Here is a 17,903-nt window from a genome sequence, read left to right on the forward strand (position 1 = left end):
AGTTAAGTGAGAGAAACTGATCAGATATTCATTTCACAAACAGAAACTGTTATTCAACAAACAATAATTTCTTCCCAGTTATTCAAATCCAGATCCAAGTCATCATGCAAACAGAGTGGGATGACAAACTCAAAAACAAAATATTAAAGCTTTTTTCTTTTTTTTTTTAATAAGGGGCATTTTCGAAAACTTCTATTAAAGATTAAAATCTCTTACTCACCTCTCCATTACTTTGGGTATAAAAAATATTGAGGTCAATTTGGTACATGTCTTTTATTTTTCTCCGCAGTTCATCAAAGTCTGCTGGACGACTTATAGAAATCGCTCTAAAAGTAGAAAAAATAATCAGTAAAAATGAGAATTTGTGACTGAAAACTGAATTTTGGTGTGAATACTACAAACTCTTTGAGCTGTATTTGTACAGTAATGGACTATGATGTTCCTGCAAATGTCTGTATAACATTTAAATTTGACCCTTGATCATTTAGGCTTCAACAGAGTTCATTTGTTAGTGACACCAAGAAATTATATGCACAGCAGCTATCTCATGTCTTGACTCGTGCATGACAGATGTAGAAGACACCAGCTATGAAGTGAAATAAACAACCACAATAGAATGTTGGTATCTGATGGATAAAGTATGATTTTATACTGGAACTAGTAAGGACAGAAAACTGATGGGTTTTTAACAGTTTACTTTTTTTTTGCACTGACCAGGCTAATGAAGAGAGAGAGAGAAATGGGGTTTAATGTCCACTCGACACAAACTAGGTCATTTCGGGACTAACACATGGTTCAATTTTATTTCAATAATTCACTTGCGCGTAGGTATCTTTAGCAGTGGGAGGAAACTGGAGGACCCGGAGAAAACACATGAGGTTGGACAGGCGACCCTACTCCTTGTCACGTACAACCGAGAATCGAAACAACGCCAGTTGACTCAATGATAGATCTTACGATACAGTGTGCACGTGCTAACCATTAGGCTATCCAACACCCCCCCCCCCTCTAAGGAAGACAGGCATGATTGTGGACCATGATGCATTCGGCTAAGATATACTATTCAAAAAAAGTAGGGGATATTTGATTTTGGGGGCATAATACTAAAATATGCAAATGACTACGAAAAAAGTCACTATAGAACCTAACAGAAGAAACATTTCCAGTTACATGTGACGCCCAAACGCACCAATAGCTACCGCATGGAATGCAGGTGATGCTTGGGATCATCATGGGGGTCCAACCCAAGATTTGCACGACTCTGACTTTGAATGTTACAGTCATTGTGGCATTGAATTCCAGGGTGGAAACATCAGTTTAATTGTTTTAGTGACCAGAAAACAAATTTTGATATGCGTCGGCTTACCCAAAATGAAAGGTTACGTGCCCTTGGCATGCTACAGATCGGCACAACACAGGCGGTTGTGGCGCGGACGATGAATGTTTCTCAGTCTGTCATAAGCAGGCTATGGTCCAGATACCGTGATACACAATCTGTACAGGACAGACCACGCTCAGGTCGACCAAGGGCGACAACTCAAGCCCAGGATCGATTTATCCGTACCTTGGCCTTGAGAAATCGTGTCATCACAGCAAATCAGATCAGCGCTCGTCTTCAAACAGACACTGGTGTGAGAGTGAGTGGCCAGACGATTCGGAATCGACTGCATAGGGGTCACCTTCGCGCCCGACGTCCTCGCGTGATCCCTTGTTTGAGAGATCATCACATTCAGGCAAGACGTCGTTGGTGTAGGGATCGTCAACACTGGGATAATCGACGCTGGAGCAATGTGATGTTTTCAGATGAGTCAGGGTTCACTGTTGATTTTTTGAACAGACGTAGGAAGGTGTGGCGTCGTCGAAACGAGCGCTTCCAAGACGTTAACGTCATCAGACATGATCGATTTGGGGGTGGTTCTGTTATGGTGTGGGGAGGCATCACTGTTGCTGGAAGAACGGCTTTACATGTTGTTGCAGGGCGTGTTACAAGCCAGTACTACCGGGACAACATCTTGGCAGTCCATGTTGTGCCGTTCGCACGACGTCATGGCCGCCGTTTCATCTTCCAGGATGACAACGCAAGATGTCACAGGGCCAGGATCGTTACAGGTTACCTCCAACAACAGAACATCACCACATTACCTTGGCCAGCACTGAGTCCCGACCTCTCCCCCATCGAGCATGTCTGGGAAATGCTTGGACAGAGGTTACGTCAACGTCAACAACGTCCTGCCAATGTCCAAGAACTTGCTGCTGCGTTGCAACAGGAATGGGACAATCTGGACCAAAATGACCTTAGACGTCTCATTAGGAGTATGCCACGTCGGATCAATGCTTGTTTGGCAAACAGAGGAGGATTTACCCGTTACTGACTTGGTTGTGATGCTGTGGTAACTTTGCTGTTTGACCCCGGGTATCATTTTACCCTTATAATGGTCAGTCTGTGCCTTACTTAGTCTAACGATTATTTGGAATAAATCGATGAATGTGAACTTCATTTCATTTTGTCATTTGTTTCTTCGTCAGTTTCATTAGGTGACTTTAATAACACTTAAAAATCAAATATCCCCTACTTTTTTTGAATAGTATAATATATATAAGGACCTACGTACTGCACCACTGAAAAGGATGATCTCAAAGAACTTTCTCGGTCAACTGAGGGATAGAATCAAGGACCTCCAGGTTTTGGAGCCTGCATCATACTCAGTGAGTCATGAATACAACACAAGTGTCTGAAGTTTTGACAAAATGTAGTGCATATCTGGGGACTTGACAAAGTATGTACAAGAAAATGTGAATGAACGATGTACCAATAGCAGTGACAACTGCCATTAAAAGCAGTGTATACCTATTCAATACCTTTTTTAAATAGTAAGTTTATATTTGATATGTATGTATTTTAGAGAGAAGCTATACATAGACAGTATGTATACTAGAGTAAGTGTTTATAGTATACAGACAGACAGTAGCTATATTTTGTTATGTTAAAACTAGGTCATCACCCACAACTCGGTCATAACTTCATTCCCCTGGCTATATACTGTAACAACCATCATAAACAAGATAAAATCGGTAATACTCAGACACGTCTTGCTGTAGATATTGAAATAAAATACATTTGTAATTGTACACTTCAACAAAATTAAACAAGTCAGATTTTTGACATATTTCAAAATTCAAGAATTATTCTTACTGTAATTAAACTTTAAAGGAGATCAAAAACACAAATTAGAATGCAATATTGGTCCATTTCAATCAATATGTTGTAAAAATAGGGGATCCTAATATCCAATATTTAATACACAATAAGCATTATATATAAAATAATTATAATCAGTACACAAGTCGTGTATAGTATTTTATGGTAATCAATAATGGTTGCTTCAAAAACAAAAAAAAACAAAAAAACGTGTTGAATGGACTGTTCACATATTTCACCGAACATAATTAATTAGAAATTAAAATAATTTTTTTAAAAAACTAAAATAAATCACTTTATACATGTACATACAATTACATTAAAATGTGCTTTTTAGACCCCATTTTGTCTATTTCAAGGTTTCAAAGAATAGAGTCCTACATCCTTTAATTTTATTATATATCCAACATATGTAAACTTTATATGTGAACTTTTAAAAAAGCCAAACTTCATTCAGGATTGATCATGTCGAATAGTTTTTAAAAAAAAAAGTGATTTTTAATAATAGTAGTTTGGTATAAAACTCTATTAACCTTTATTCCAGCATGGAGCTTTAAAGAATCAACACTGTCAAGAATTAGGTAAAATCAAATTATTCAATTGGGTTGATTTAATGTGTTATTCTGATTCAATTAAACTCTCAGTTCGGTAGATGAAATGGAGGACAAATTTCAACTGTCTGGGTGATCTATTACATGCAAACGGGACCTTAATTTTCATCCCACCCAAACAGCTTGGCACAGTTTGTTGCCAGAGCCCCAATCAGAGTTACTGGTTCTTTTAGTGACATGAAAGCCAATGTGTACAAAGGACCTGAAAAATCCCGTAGAAGTTTCTCGGCCAACACCAGGATCAAATCCCAGGATCTCCTGGTTAGTGAGCCAGAACAACATAACTAAAATCAAAGCGGTTATACCAGCTTTATACTATGATGAGTATTTTTTCATGCAAGATGACCACACCAGATTGAAACTTGATCACCATGGCTTATGATCATTCATAGCTATAAAATATTTTTTTTTTTCAAATAGAAAATGTCATATTTTCAACATCAAATAACTTGAAATAAGTCAACTTGAAAAGTGTGTGTCTGTTTTACGTCATCAATTTTTTCTGTAACAGTTGAAAGGAGTGTTTGTGGCAATTTTTATTAATCTATACTGTCCTATTACGTCACTTAGTCAGGTACATTATCACAATTAATAAAAATCCTAGCGAATTTGATTTTATTCTAAGGGCTATACTATATACCGGAAAACAACCGGTATTTAGTGTTTTTCCGATGTTTTCCGGTATTCAGTATAAAATGGTGTTTTCCGGTTGTTTTCCTGTGTTTTCCGGAATATAGTATTGCCGCTATTCTAATATAGCTTGATTTTCGTGAATACAAATACGGTAGATGTAGATAGCAATTTTGGTTTAAGAATCACTCTCAACTTTAAATGAATCTGTATAGAGTTCCAATTGACATTTTAAAATAAGAATATACTTGAATCTTGGGTTATTTTGATATTTTGAATATTATGTTATAAATACAAAATTTAGTAGGTTTATTTTCATGATAGTGATAATGCCTCTTAAATCTACCAGTAAAATACAAAAAGCTTTTATGTTTTATTCAGTTTTATACAAATCTGATCTTTGGATTCTACTTTTATTTTCCTACTAATGGTATGTTTTTATATGTTTTATACAAATTTGACCTTCTAGTTTTATTTTCCTACTACTAATGGTATGTTTTGTACTCTGTTCAAGAAGTATGTAGGAGAAATATCTAATTTCATCAAATTAAAATATGACAAAAATAAGTGACCAGGTTGAAGGTCACAGGTTAATTACATACGCCTGCCCCTAATACTACAGTCACGATATTCTTTAAATCACTCAAAATATTGATAAAGTTATCGCATATTTATTGACATAAGTTAATCTGTGTAGTTAGAGGTAGCCATCCTGACTCCTACAGCTCCAGATAAAACAAATAAAGGTCACATCTTTCTTAATAACAAACTAAGTATATTAGAGTAGTTTCAGGAATCATATTTTACCAATATATCATTATTTATCAGTTTAAAATTCTGCAAACTGAAATAGCTGTATCCAATAAAATAAACTTCTAAAGTGAGCCCTCTCCTTCATAAAAGATATAATTGGCTTCTCTCTTTTTCTACATATCTCCCCTTTCTCCATCCATATCCAGGGTTTCCACTCAATCATTATCTCATTGCTTTGCACTTTCCTTCCAAGACCCCCACCCCCCACTCCCTCCAGATTTTAAAACAGAAATTTTTGCTTTACATCCGTAATTAACCTAATGGCCACTTCCTTTCTTTATGCTCACCCACCATCTTTGATACCCATCACTAGCCCCCACCCCACCCCTCTCTTACACACACCTGCTCAATCAAATAAGTTAATATGGCTGGTCACATGATATTTAGTGATGTCAGGTGTCTTTTGTCGACCACAAAGACGTTTTTTTTTATTGACATAAACTAAGTAGATTGGTTGTCTACTTGTCCCAAAGAATGACATTTTTATAATTATTATCCAGAGACTGGTGCAAACTGTTCAGTCAATAATAACAAGGACATGATAATAGAGTCTACAGTAAATATATAATACTTATTTCTTTTTCTTATCTAAATATAGAAACTCAACAAGATTAATATGACCTTTTTTCAGCAACAGTCATTATAAATATAAAACTAGTCAACTTAACTGCTCGCTTGAATTTTTTTTATCAAGAGAGAGAGAGAGAGAGAGAGAGAGGGAGGGAGGTTTTATGGTCCAGTCCACAATCTAGGTCATTTCGGGACTAACATAAGGTTCAATTTTATTTCAATAATTCACTTGCGCGTAGGGGTCTCTAGCAGTGGAAGGAAATCGGAGGACCCGGTGAAACCCACGAGGTTGGACAGGCAACCCTACTCCTTGTCACGTACAACTGGGGAATTGAAACCATGCAAGTTGACTCAATGACAAACCTTGATACAACGCACACCTGGCCACACCTAAACATAAACATTTGAGCTGATTAATTTTTCCTGCTTTATAATTTAATTTTACAAAATTTGAAATAGAATTTTATCAATTTATGTAGCTACGTGTGTATATGTTATAAATTGATTCTCAAGAACAGAAAAATAATTCGCATCATGTCATAAATAATAAGAACGATCCAAATAGTTGCTATAGAGACAAATCAAATATCTGTTTGTTAATAAAGACTAGAAATTCAATTCCACTCTCTCGATCTCTGACCTGAGAGTAAATACAATATATATTGCCAGTTGTAAATACACTCTTGACTAGCTTACTAGGATATATATGTGTTCAGTTACAATAAGTATGTTATTATTAGCTAGCATGCTTCCAGTTATCAAATGTGCTAAAAAGAAAAAATAAAGCGTAGTTTAAAATGAACATGGTGACCCAGATCTAGTGATACATAGATAGTAAACAGTGTGTTGTTACATGATAAATAAACAATATGTCTTGAATACTTATACGTAATTCCTCAACAATTTATGCAATTACTTTCTCAAATTTTTCTAAGAAATTAAAAATTGAATGAAAAATTGAGTAAACATCAAATATCAGCAAATTACATGATTAGTTTCTGTCATTAATTTTATTTACACAGTACTTTTGTTGCTTTTTATTTTATTTTCTAATTCTATGCATTAGTGTATACTAAATAGAACGGAATAGAATAGTGTTTAACATCTTGTTAACAATAATACAGTCATTTTGAAACTAACAAGGGACGGGGGAATTCTGCCAGGATAGTGATGTTTCCACCTAACTACATGTATATTTTGAATTCCAACTGCCATCAGTTCCTTTACATGCACTTCCAATTTTTACATAGGACCACTGTTTTAATCCAATCCGACCGACAGAACAAACTTTTTGGTCATCCCGAAGCCTTCATGCTTGACAAGTGAGAACTAAGCTTGAAAGCTTGTGATGATTCTTCTCAAGCGACGCTGGGATCTGAATATGGAACATTATTACAGTGTCCTGACCACAAAACTACCTCGAATCCATAAATAATAGGCAATAAACAAGTTGCTAAAAAAAAGTGAGATAATTTCACACGGAAGTTATACAACTTGGTTACAGAGGATTACACCGTTTTCAAAATGAGGACAACCAAATTTTTACGCTTTTCAGACCTTCGGTCGAAACATGTATTGTTTCTGTTTTTTTTGTGGAATTTAGTCAGAGTTTGCAGCTAAAACTGTACATGGTGCCAAAATTCTGCCAACGTAGGTGTTTTTGGCCTCCGTGGATCTATTTGCTATATATAAATTGGGTCATTTTTGATGAACAGGAAGTGTTTTACGGATGGGACAGAAAATAATATCAGATTGCCTATAAAATGGTTATTTTGCAACGGATCTCCGTTGGGTTTTCATTTTTCTTCTCTTTGGATGAATCCAAAAGAGGCTCTGATTGGCTGTTTTTCGAAATTTGGAAGTTTGTTCGATTAGTTTTAGCATTAAAGATTTGTGAAAGTTTTCCTCAGCATTTTTTCGACATTCAAGGTGGCGTATCTCCGTTAGTAATTGAGGTATCAAGTTGAAACTTGGCAGGAATAAGGAACACATTGATGCTTTCAAAATGGCATATTAAAACATTTTGTAACAGATTCCGTAAACTTCCGGAAATTACCGAGGCCTTCCGATTTTTCCCGAACATGAATAGTTCTCCCCATTTTAAAAATAGACCAAAAATGTAAGTGGTGGTGTTAGCCCCAGATGTTATCTTTCATTTTCAGAGACCTTGTTCCCTAACATTTTCAACCGTTTGGCCGCCATATTGATTTTACAAAAAAACTTCAAATCAATATTCAGTCGCCATTTTGATTCCAATTTTCAAAAACTTTTTTTGTTTTGAACCTACTCCAAAAGGCAACAATTCTTGGGGAGCCAATTTTTTAATTTTGATTTTGTTTACTTTCAGTTTCATTTTGAATTTTGTTCGACCTTTGACCTATCTGATGACCTAACCTTTCAATGACCCTTGACCTTTGTATATATGATGAGCCTGATGTCTACTAAATATATCAAAAAGTTTGGTCTTGAAGTACAGCATCTAGTTTTATACAAAATGACAGGGTTTTTTCCTCTTTAATAGGTATTGGATGTTACTATACACAATAATTCATGGTGTAACTTGATGGTTGACGTGACAAGGTGTGATCTGACGTGACCTGATGTACCGAAACAGGTCAGTACTCCATCCGACTTCTAGTTAAAATTATATCTTTGATGATTTTATGTCCCTGTCAAAGGCTATATATCATCTACTTCACTCTGTTTTTGTTTTTACTCATTAAAATCAAATAGAATGTTTATTGTGGCAATCAAAGAAAATTCTCTCTATTTTATCAACTCTGTACACAAGTAATATATTATAACTGTTCTAGGGAAAAGGCCATCACAAAGTATTTGTCCTCATAATTAAGTAGGGCCTAACTGGTAGATCCCCTTTGGTTACATAAACATGCAAATTATGGTGCACAAAACATTTTTTAAATGAAGCTACAATACATTAATCTTTTAACATCCAGTAATTTAAAATATTTCCTTATATAAATAAAGAGTGCTGATCTGGATAGAAAACTGTAGCAGACTACAATCAAACAGCAGACCGACAGGTAAAAAACAGATATATTACTAGATTTGTTGTTGATGGTGTAAATGTGACAAGTTCTTGTCAAGTATCTGGTTATTTTGGTTTAATTCCCACTATAACCAACTATACTGGTAATGTCAGTGTCTGTATATAGAAACCGACTAGAATTGAATTACAATTAAATATCAAACAAGGACAAGCAGTTTTAAATTTACTGTTAAACAAATATAACTTGATATACCATTCAACTTTTCCTGAATAATGAAACAGCATTTCTTCCAATTTGATATCTTCTACAGAAAAATTAGCCATCTTTGATTCTAACTTTTGATACCTGTACATGAATTTTCACTCCCCCACCCTCAATAATTTTAATTCCCCATTTCCTCTTTAGAAATTTGTCAAAATTATGTCAATTTTTCTTTATTGTTTTTACACAACATGTACATTGTAATGTAACCTACATCTATGAATATTATCAGAGTTTGTACATGTAATCAATCATATTCTAAACCAAATCAAATCACTTAGTTTTTAAAATTCGATTTATTCACAAAAATAAAATGTAATCCTGTATGAGTGTATAATTCAAACAATTTGACAACCGACCAGTAAAGGACATGTGCTACGAAAATCAACTTAAAACATGTTAACTTTATATGTAGTACAAACAAATGAAACATAACTGGCATTTAATTTTAATTCAGAATATGTTATAATAACTGTACTCTCTGAAAGACAGGGAATTTGACCAGTCTGATTGACAGAATAGCCATAGCAACCACAGGGACAAGTAATTAATTATTATCAATTATTCTTGTTTTGTCAACTTTAGGTGTATGCTTCAATATGCCAAAAAATGGTTGAATTTCATAGTGGAAGATGTACAAGATATAAACTATTTATCCACTGTGAAGACATTCTAGTAGTACCAAGGAAATATTCATTTACAGAATAAAAGAAATTTCCAATTTGACTACGTATTTTAAAATCAGTCATGAGTCAGGAAAATGTGTCCCTTCTAGCTCAAATTTATATTCTTGTTTAAAGAATTTTTTTTTTTTCATTTTAGAGTAAAACGAATTAATTATAAATCTGACTTTTAATCTTCTATTTCTAAATCATATTCATCAACTCACCTTCTTTCTCCATTAAAATCTATTTTAACTTTTAATTCATTCCGCCGCTACAAAAAAAAAACAAGACATTATATTATCATAAAAAAACATATAATTTTAAAAATTTTCCTCCCAGGAAATTTTTAAAATGTTTTGATTTACAACATTTATCTGAAAATCTAAATATTCTAGAAGGGTCTTCCTTCCATAACCATAAATTTATTTCTTTTATTACTTAAATCTTGGGGAATGTTCTAACAAAAAGACTTTAAAGGGCTTTGAATATTCAACATTTCAGTGTAAGGTAAAAAAAAGAAAAGAAAAAAAAGGTAATTATTTAGATTCGATGACATGCTCGTTGACAGATAGATTTAATTTACAGTCAGACATTTTTAATACAAGCAGGTCATTGACTGGCAAAAACGGCTCATATGTATGTAATAATGCAGATGTACATAAGATTTGACTTACCTGTAAATTAGAATAGGCAGCTCGTTTTACTTGTTTATTACCAACTCTTAATCCTCTTTCTAAACCACTTTCAATTGATGCCAATACCTCTACCATAGGAGGTTGGCTTTCTGTAATAATAAAACACATTTTATTTAAATAACAGTGTATCATTTATAACAAAAATATAGCTGTCCTTACATTGTAAGCAATAACATCTCTGGATGTGAGCAACAACATACAAATAAGAGACATCAGTTGTCATACCTGGCAATAACAAATAGGCAATATAACCTTCATATATACAGATAAACAACAATACATGTAATAAAAATAAACAACAACTGTGACATAGATAACTAAGACAATTTAAACTGTCATAAAAATAAGCCACAACAACAATTGGGCAATGACTTTATCCACTTCATGGTCCACAAGATTTTTCAAAGTGTCAGATCGGGGGTCAGCAGACTTCTTTGTTTGATGGACATTTATATTTAATATCCTACTGTTCTGCACCGAGTTGGCTAATGAAGACAGGCATACACCATGCAGTGTGCTATGACTATGAGGGAAATTTTGGCAGGACAGTGGCACTACGGCCTACTCTTAGTTTGAATCACGGTTCTTTTGTGTATAAACAGAACTCATACCATCGGAATGATAAGACATTGCCTTTGCCAGGCCCTTCATCCTGCACTACTGAATAAGGGAAATTATGTTGGAAAGTCCCAGGGAACTTTCTCAGCCAACAGTGAGATTGCACCCTGCTCACTAAGCCACTCTGGTTTGCTATATAACAACAGAGAGACAGGGTTAACAACAATATTCAACCACATTTAAACAATATTATTATTATCATATTTATTGATAGGCAAGTACAGATAAGTGATTCTAGTCTATTGACATTTGACATATCACCCAGTGTAAACAACCTACATTAATTAAATCAGACTTTTTATTTCAATAATAAACAGCCAGTGAATAATAGATGTTTGTATCCAATTACATATTATTAGAAATATGGACTAAATCCTGCTGATTTTTCACAAGGTTCACTGATTACAGAATAAAGAGATTTTAATGTGTTCATGTATAGATACCTTAATAAAATTAATAATATTGAATGGAAATTTTAAGGATGTCAACTTTTAGTCTATTTGCGGACACCATGCAGTACATTCATCATAAGAAAGTTAGGTTGCCAGACAAGGAAACATACGCCCACAGCAGTAAAATCGTCCGATCAGTCGACAAGGGTTGTCGCATATTTAATCTTTTGTAGGTAATGGGGGGCATTTACAAGACACTTTCATAATCATACACAGATCAGATAATTTTTGTCCTTTTAGGGTTCACAAGATGCTACAAACTAAAACAAGGGCCTTAACTCTAGGAAAATAGCCTATACATAGAATGTTGAAATTCAACAGCCTTTTTATGTGGTACTAATCAGATAATGACTTGTCGTTCGCGTGTTCACATTTTTCAACAAAGTAAAATAAGGCCCTTACCCGGGAAGAAATTATTGGAAATTGCTGAAATTCAATTGGCTTCTTTGTTTCACTAATCTAAATGATGTATATAAATTTCATACTGATATACTTATCGTACAATAACCTTTGTCGTCAAGAGTGTTCACAGGGTTCAACAAAGTGAGACAAGGGCCATAGCTATAGATGTAACGGAAATTTCCATGTGGACGTATAAAAAACATAAACTTCTGATGAACACATATTATATACTTTGAGTATATAAATCTAAGAAATGCTACAAGAGGTATATTAGCATAAGCTCTTTGCACAATTTGAGACAAATCTGTCCAGCCATTACTGGTGTATAGACAAGCATTAAGTTTAAATTTACAAGCTCTACAAAATTCTTAGGGGTTTTTAAGGAGTTTATATGAATAACTCATCAAATAAATGTATTTAAATTTTTAATAATTAGGTATATCTACAAATGTAAGGTACTTTCACATGGTATCATTCTAAATTATTTACTGTTATTTTCTTGACAAGGGTTTTTTTTCTTTGCCATAATGTCCCTTCAAATAAATTATGTAGTTTTCAAGATGTTGATATTATGATTAGCACTTAGATAACACAGATGGCTAAAAAGCTTTATAATTTAAATAATTATTGAATATAAATTTCCAAATCAATATTAATCAACTAACATACTGTTTACTGAGGTAAAGTAACAGCTGAGTTGACAAAATTTAAACACATAATATAAAATACACTATAACCAGCCTATTCCCTTGCTATTGATAATTTACCTAAATTTACTCACATGTTTGAAATATTTTAATACACATAGCATACATGTTTGAAATATATACTTATCCATTATGCATGTTGCAGCATGTCTGAAATATTTTAATACACATCATGCATGTTTGGAATATTTTAATACTCATCAGAGTAAGAAGAGTAAAGAAGAATAAGATAAAGAACTGGTTGTTCTTGCTACATCAGTTAAAAAATGGATAATGATAAATGTTCTTTCTTGAAAATTATTTTATTCTGGGCAAAGTCATGACTGTTTGAAGATGCAGCGCAGATTGTTTATTATTATAGCCTTTTCCGGCGTAGTTTCCCTTGTCAGTGATGCAGGATGGAGGGCCTGACATGGACTGCTGTCTAGCTGTTTAGATGGGACGAAAAACCGAGGTCATAGCAACATTACTCGACAACTGAGGTTAAGTCTTGATTATCCATTTTATTTTTAAATTTTTACATCTCACGGATGTTCAAAGTTCAAATCCATTTAAATCTCAGCCACCCAATGGTCTAAACACTAGAAACTTGATTATTGGCTTGTCATGTGAATAAATGTCTAAATATTAATTCATATAACAGTTGAAGCCAAAAGAAAGACCTGTAATATGCAGATTTAGCTCTTACATAATGCAGATGTAATTTTCAAACCCAAAGTTAAGGATACATGTAAGGTTAAGGCCATACATCATCATTCAAATCCCACAACATTTAACTTAAGTACATCACATAAACTACTTTTAAAGCCCAAAACTGTTCAACTAGTCTCTTATGGTCAGCACTCTTTTAGTTATCAAGCACCTGTTTTATGGAATAATGTACCATTTAGTTTAAGATATTGTACATCTCTATATTCTTTTAAAAAAACAACTTAAAACACATTTATTTAATCAGGCTTTTAACTGACTCTGTATACAATCGTTAACATGTCCATAATCTTGTTGTTTATTTATGATTATATTGTCACTTTGTAAAGTGCCCCTGAACATGTAGGGTGCACTATAAATATGTTGTAATAATAATAATAATGTGCATGTATATGGATATTTAAAGTATACTATGGACATTTAACTTGTGGATATTTAAAGTATCTATTGACTTAACTTGTTGTGTCTGCCTTTATTTAAGCTGAATAAGATACCAAACTACAATTTAAATCAATTTCTAATATCTACTTTATTTTTACTTTCATATATATAGCCTTGGCTTCCTTGTTAAAAATCTTAAAAGCATACTTTCATGGAATCCCAATCTAAAGAGGATCCGGGTTTGAGGACAAAATAAGGAGCATAACCTAACAAAGCTATTACTGTAGAGTGTATGTTGAGAATAGAGTGTAAATACAGCAACTGATATCAAGTATAAACACTACATACAACACTGGTATATTGACATGTTACTATAAATAGAACAATATACCACACTGTCACCTAACAATATATCACAGTTACACATGTATATTTACATGTTGTATGTACCGTATTATATGTACATGTACATGTAGCCTTGAAATTTGCTTTTTAGGGCAGCAGAGCAGACCGATTTAGTACTAATTTCATTAGTCTGAAATTTGACATTAATGTGAAATGAAAAAAAAACATTATATAAAATCTGTTAGTATGGTGTTAATATTCAAAACTTTTAAAGTTTGAAAATGTTGTTGATTTTTACCCCTTGTGCCTACATGTGGTTTCACAGTACAGTAAAGTAATTATGGCTTCCTGATTCAATGCAACATTTTCCTGATTTTATGTTTCACTGTTGATGGAACTAAAATCAGTACGGTACAAAAATTGACTACACTGATTTTGCTCCATAAACTACATGAAATTGACATCAATCAATCATTTTGTTCTGTAATAAACTAATCCACAGATCAACCCAATTCAAAAACAATACTTTCTGTTGACCTAAATTGAAGATGTTTAGTTCCCATAAGTTAAAAATATTTTCTGACCTAAATGTTTGAAAAAATGTAAATTCACAACCTATCTTTATATTATACTACAGATCTTTTGTTGAATCATTTTGAAATTTTTAATATCTCTCAGTTCTCAAATGATAAATCTATTTTCATACATCAAAAAAACTCTATAATGATGTTGCCAGCAAGGATATAAACAGTTCAACTAGGTACATTTATTCCATATGTATCAAGCCTATATCAGTTCATCCAAGCGATTCATCAAGTCATCGAACCATAATATCAACCATACAGTTATTAGTCAACATTTATCCTTACAAAAATGGCCAGCCATTTCACATATCACTGAACAACCTGATGGATTTATTTGGAAAATATCTCTCTCCACTCAGGGTTTCATTCTACGTAGTAAATTATATTACACACAAGTCACGATTTCTTTTCTTCTCAACTTATAAAATATTTATCATCAGATTCCATCTTTGTTGATATTATTAGTCTACATTAAAGGACCATGGACCTCATTAATTCACAAAATCTAGAAGTCTTCAGCACACTGACGTCACTCCCTTAAGACAACAGTCAAAATATAATCTTTTAATTTGCAACCATTAAATAAAATGGGGGTTTTAATGACTTCCTTCTTTTCTGCACCAACCAGGCTGATGCAGATGAGCATACACATGCAGTGTTCTATGAAGGAAATTTTGCTGAGACATACATTTGTAGCGGCGCTTCCACCTGTAATGTCATCTCCCTCAAATTCCAAATGTCAGGGGTTTTTTATTTGTACAGAGCACCTCAGTTTTCCATTTCATCTGAAGGACTAGACACTGTTCCTTGCCTGGTGCCCCTAATCTGCACTATGGGCCAAAGGTAACCAGTCTGGAAATGTTACTGTGTATACAACAAAAGCTAGCGTTAAGTTACAAGTACAGTAATGCTCATTGAGAAATATAACACTAGCTACGGATTCAGGTGATTTCATACATGTGATAGCTGTAGCAAATAAATGTCTGTTTGCCTAGAAATTTCCACAATATTCATGTAGGGTAATTGTCAATGTTTGGAACACCTATAACCTGGCGTCTGGCAAGGACAGCTGTCTAGTAATTCGGATGAAACGATAAACCAAGGTCCCATGTATACATTGGCATGCACCTAAAAGATCTCTCGGCAGTTGGAATTCAACATAAAATTAATGATTAGGCCGTAATGCCACTGTCCAGGCAAAATTACCCTCATAGCACAATGTATGACGTATGCCTGTCTTCATTAGCCCAGTCGGAGCAGAACAGAAGGACGTTAAACCCCATTTCATTTCATTTCTATAACCCGTCTTAAAATGACATTTTATCGAAGCCGGCTTAACAAGACGATATGGCCCACCCCCTCAATGTTATCATTTGACATAAGTAAGAGACTTACCTTTATTTGTAATAGGTTTATCCATAATAATAATAATAAAACTGTGGTCCACATACACCAGTAAGGTGACATGGATAATTACAGAACTTATTATAATCCACTTTAGCCATAACACTCACATACCTGAAATAAAGTATAATTATAGGTTAACGAAATGACAGTCTTACAAATATAAAGAACTGCCCAAAAATCATTTAATTTTACAAACATTTACTTTAAGATGCATTTAGAATTCTATTTATCGTGTACATTGGTTTTCTACCTTTGTCCACTTGCAAACCTCTTAAGACATTTTTATAGATCACCAGGGACGGTAGGGACCTCATATCAGAATACCCATATATTAGGGGTGCTACGACTTGACATTACATGCAACAAATTTTCACAAAAAACTTTGATAAACCCCAACATTGGCGATCTTAATCAGACAAAATGAATTATCAAACAAATGATATAATACGGTTCAGTATTTTGATAACAGATGCACAATCCTATAGTTTGCCAGCTGACAAGGACAGCTGTCTAGTCCTTCGGATGAGACGAAAAACTGAGGTCCCGTGTATATATTGGAAAGTACGTAAAAGATCCCCTGGCAGTTGGAATTCGATATATATTATAAGCGTCAGGCGATAGTGCCGCTGCCCGGGCAAAATTTCCCTCATAGCACACTGTATGGCGTGTGCCTGTCTTCATTAGCCCAGTATAGGAGCAGAACAGTAGGACGTTAAACCCCATTTCATTTCATTTCTATAGTTTGCCCACAATTTACACTCTTTCTTCAGTGCAAGTTTTGAAACATCATGAAAATTAGTCTGTTCATCATTTTGTTTCCACACTTTGAAAGCCCTGTATGGAAACACAGGTAAAATGCATTACAGAGTGACTAATACGGACCTCGAGATTCAAACTGTAAAGAATACTTTGAGCCAAAGTACACACAACATATAAATGCACACATTGAGTTGACAAATAAATAACTGTTTCATTTAATATATGTTCCTTAAAACAGTTTTATAGAAGTCCATCAACATACAGATTTAAATTAAATTTACCTGCATGCATGTTCTCATTGGCATGAATTATTGTAGGTCTACCAGAACCCAGTATACATGTATGTTGATTACTCCTTCACAGAGATAATCTGCACTTAATCCAAGTCAATGTTCGCTAACACACAATGTTTAACTTGTACTAAAGCCACTGGGGTGTTTCCCCCTATTTTTACAGCTATAAATTCCACTGTTATATAATAGATCAGTGAATTAGACAGATTATCATAAGGTAATCTACAAGTTTAATCCTCTTTCTTAGGTAATCCTGTGGATCTATTTTTACCTATCCTCTATTGTTTGTATATATACTTTCTAAACAATAAACTACAACTGTCCTTGACCACTCGTACTTTCTAAACTAACAAACCTCCTACACACATCTCAACATGGATCACCAGATTATTTACATCAAGTCAACATAACTTTTATATAAAATATCAAATAAAATGAGATTTAACTATTTTACTGCACCAAGTGGGCTATTGATGACAGGCATATAGACAGTGTTATGATAGACCAATGACTATTTGGGTGGACCTTGTTTTTCCTCCCATCCTAACGAATAATCTTACTCTTTTTTTCTAGTGAGGCCCTCTGTTGTGCACATTCTACATAAGGAGAAACCCGACTAGACAATCCCAAGGCAGTTTCTCGGCCAACACATGGATAGATCCAGGGCAGTCTGGTTAGAACGCTGCCGCCATATTCACTAAGCACACTATAGTACCCCCCCCACCCGTTTAAAACATTAAATTTAAATTCATGTACGTCATATACTGTCTCCATTACGTCATGACAATTTCC

General features: G+C 34.0%; 1 protein-coding gene across 3 annotated transcripts in view; it reads right to left on the reverse strand.

Moving 5' to 3' along the window:
• Positions 1-17,903, reverse strand: part of LOC126807869 (mitogen-activated protein kinase kinase kinase 2) — a 43,465-nt gene that overhangs the window by 15,485 nt on the left and 10,077 nt on the right. For 2 of the 3 annotated variants that reach the window (XM_050532730.1, XM_050532729.1), the window contains exons 2-5: positions 16,048-16,170; positions 10,435-10,544; positions 9,985-10,031; positions 221-326 (exon numbers count right to left, since the gene is read on the reverse strand). In XM_050532730.1, coding sequence (XP_050388687.1) covers positions 221-326; positions 9,985-10,031; positions 10,435-10,544; positions 16,048-16,072 — 288 coding nt within the window. In that variant the 5' untranslated portion in view covers positions 16,073-16,170. Of the gene's footprint in view, positions 1-220; positions 327-9,086; positions 9,269-9,984; positions 10,032-10,434; positions 10,545-16,047; positions 16,171-17,903 lie in introns of those variants that run through there. The other variant, XM_050532731.2, reaches the window with a different exon arrangement.

The sequence above is a fragment of the Patella vulgata genome, chromosome 9, assembly GCF_932274485.2.
Source record: "Patella vulgata chromosome 9, xgPatVulg1.2, whole genome shotgun sequence".
Taxonomy (NCBI): domain Eukaryota; kingdom Metazoa; phylum Mollusca; class Gastropoda; family Patellidae; genus Patella; species Patella vulgata.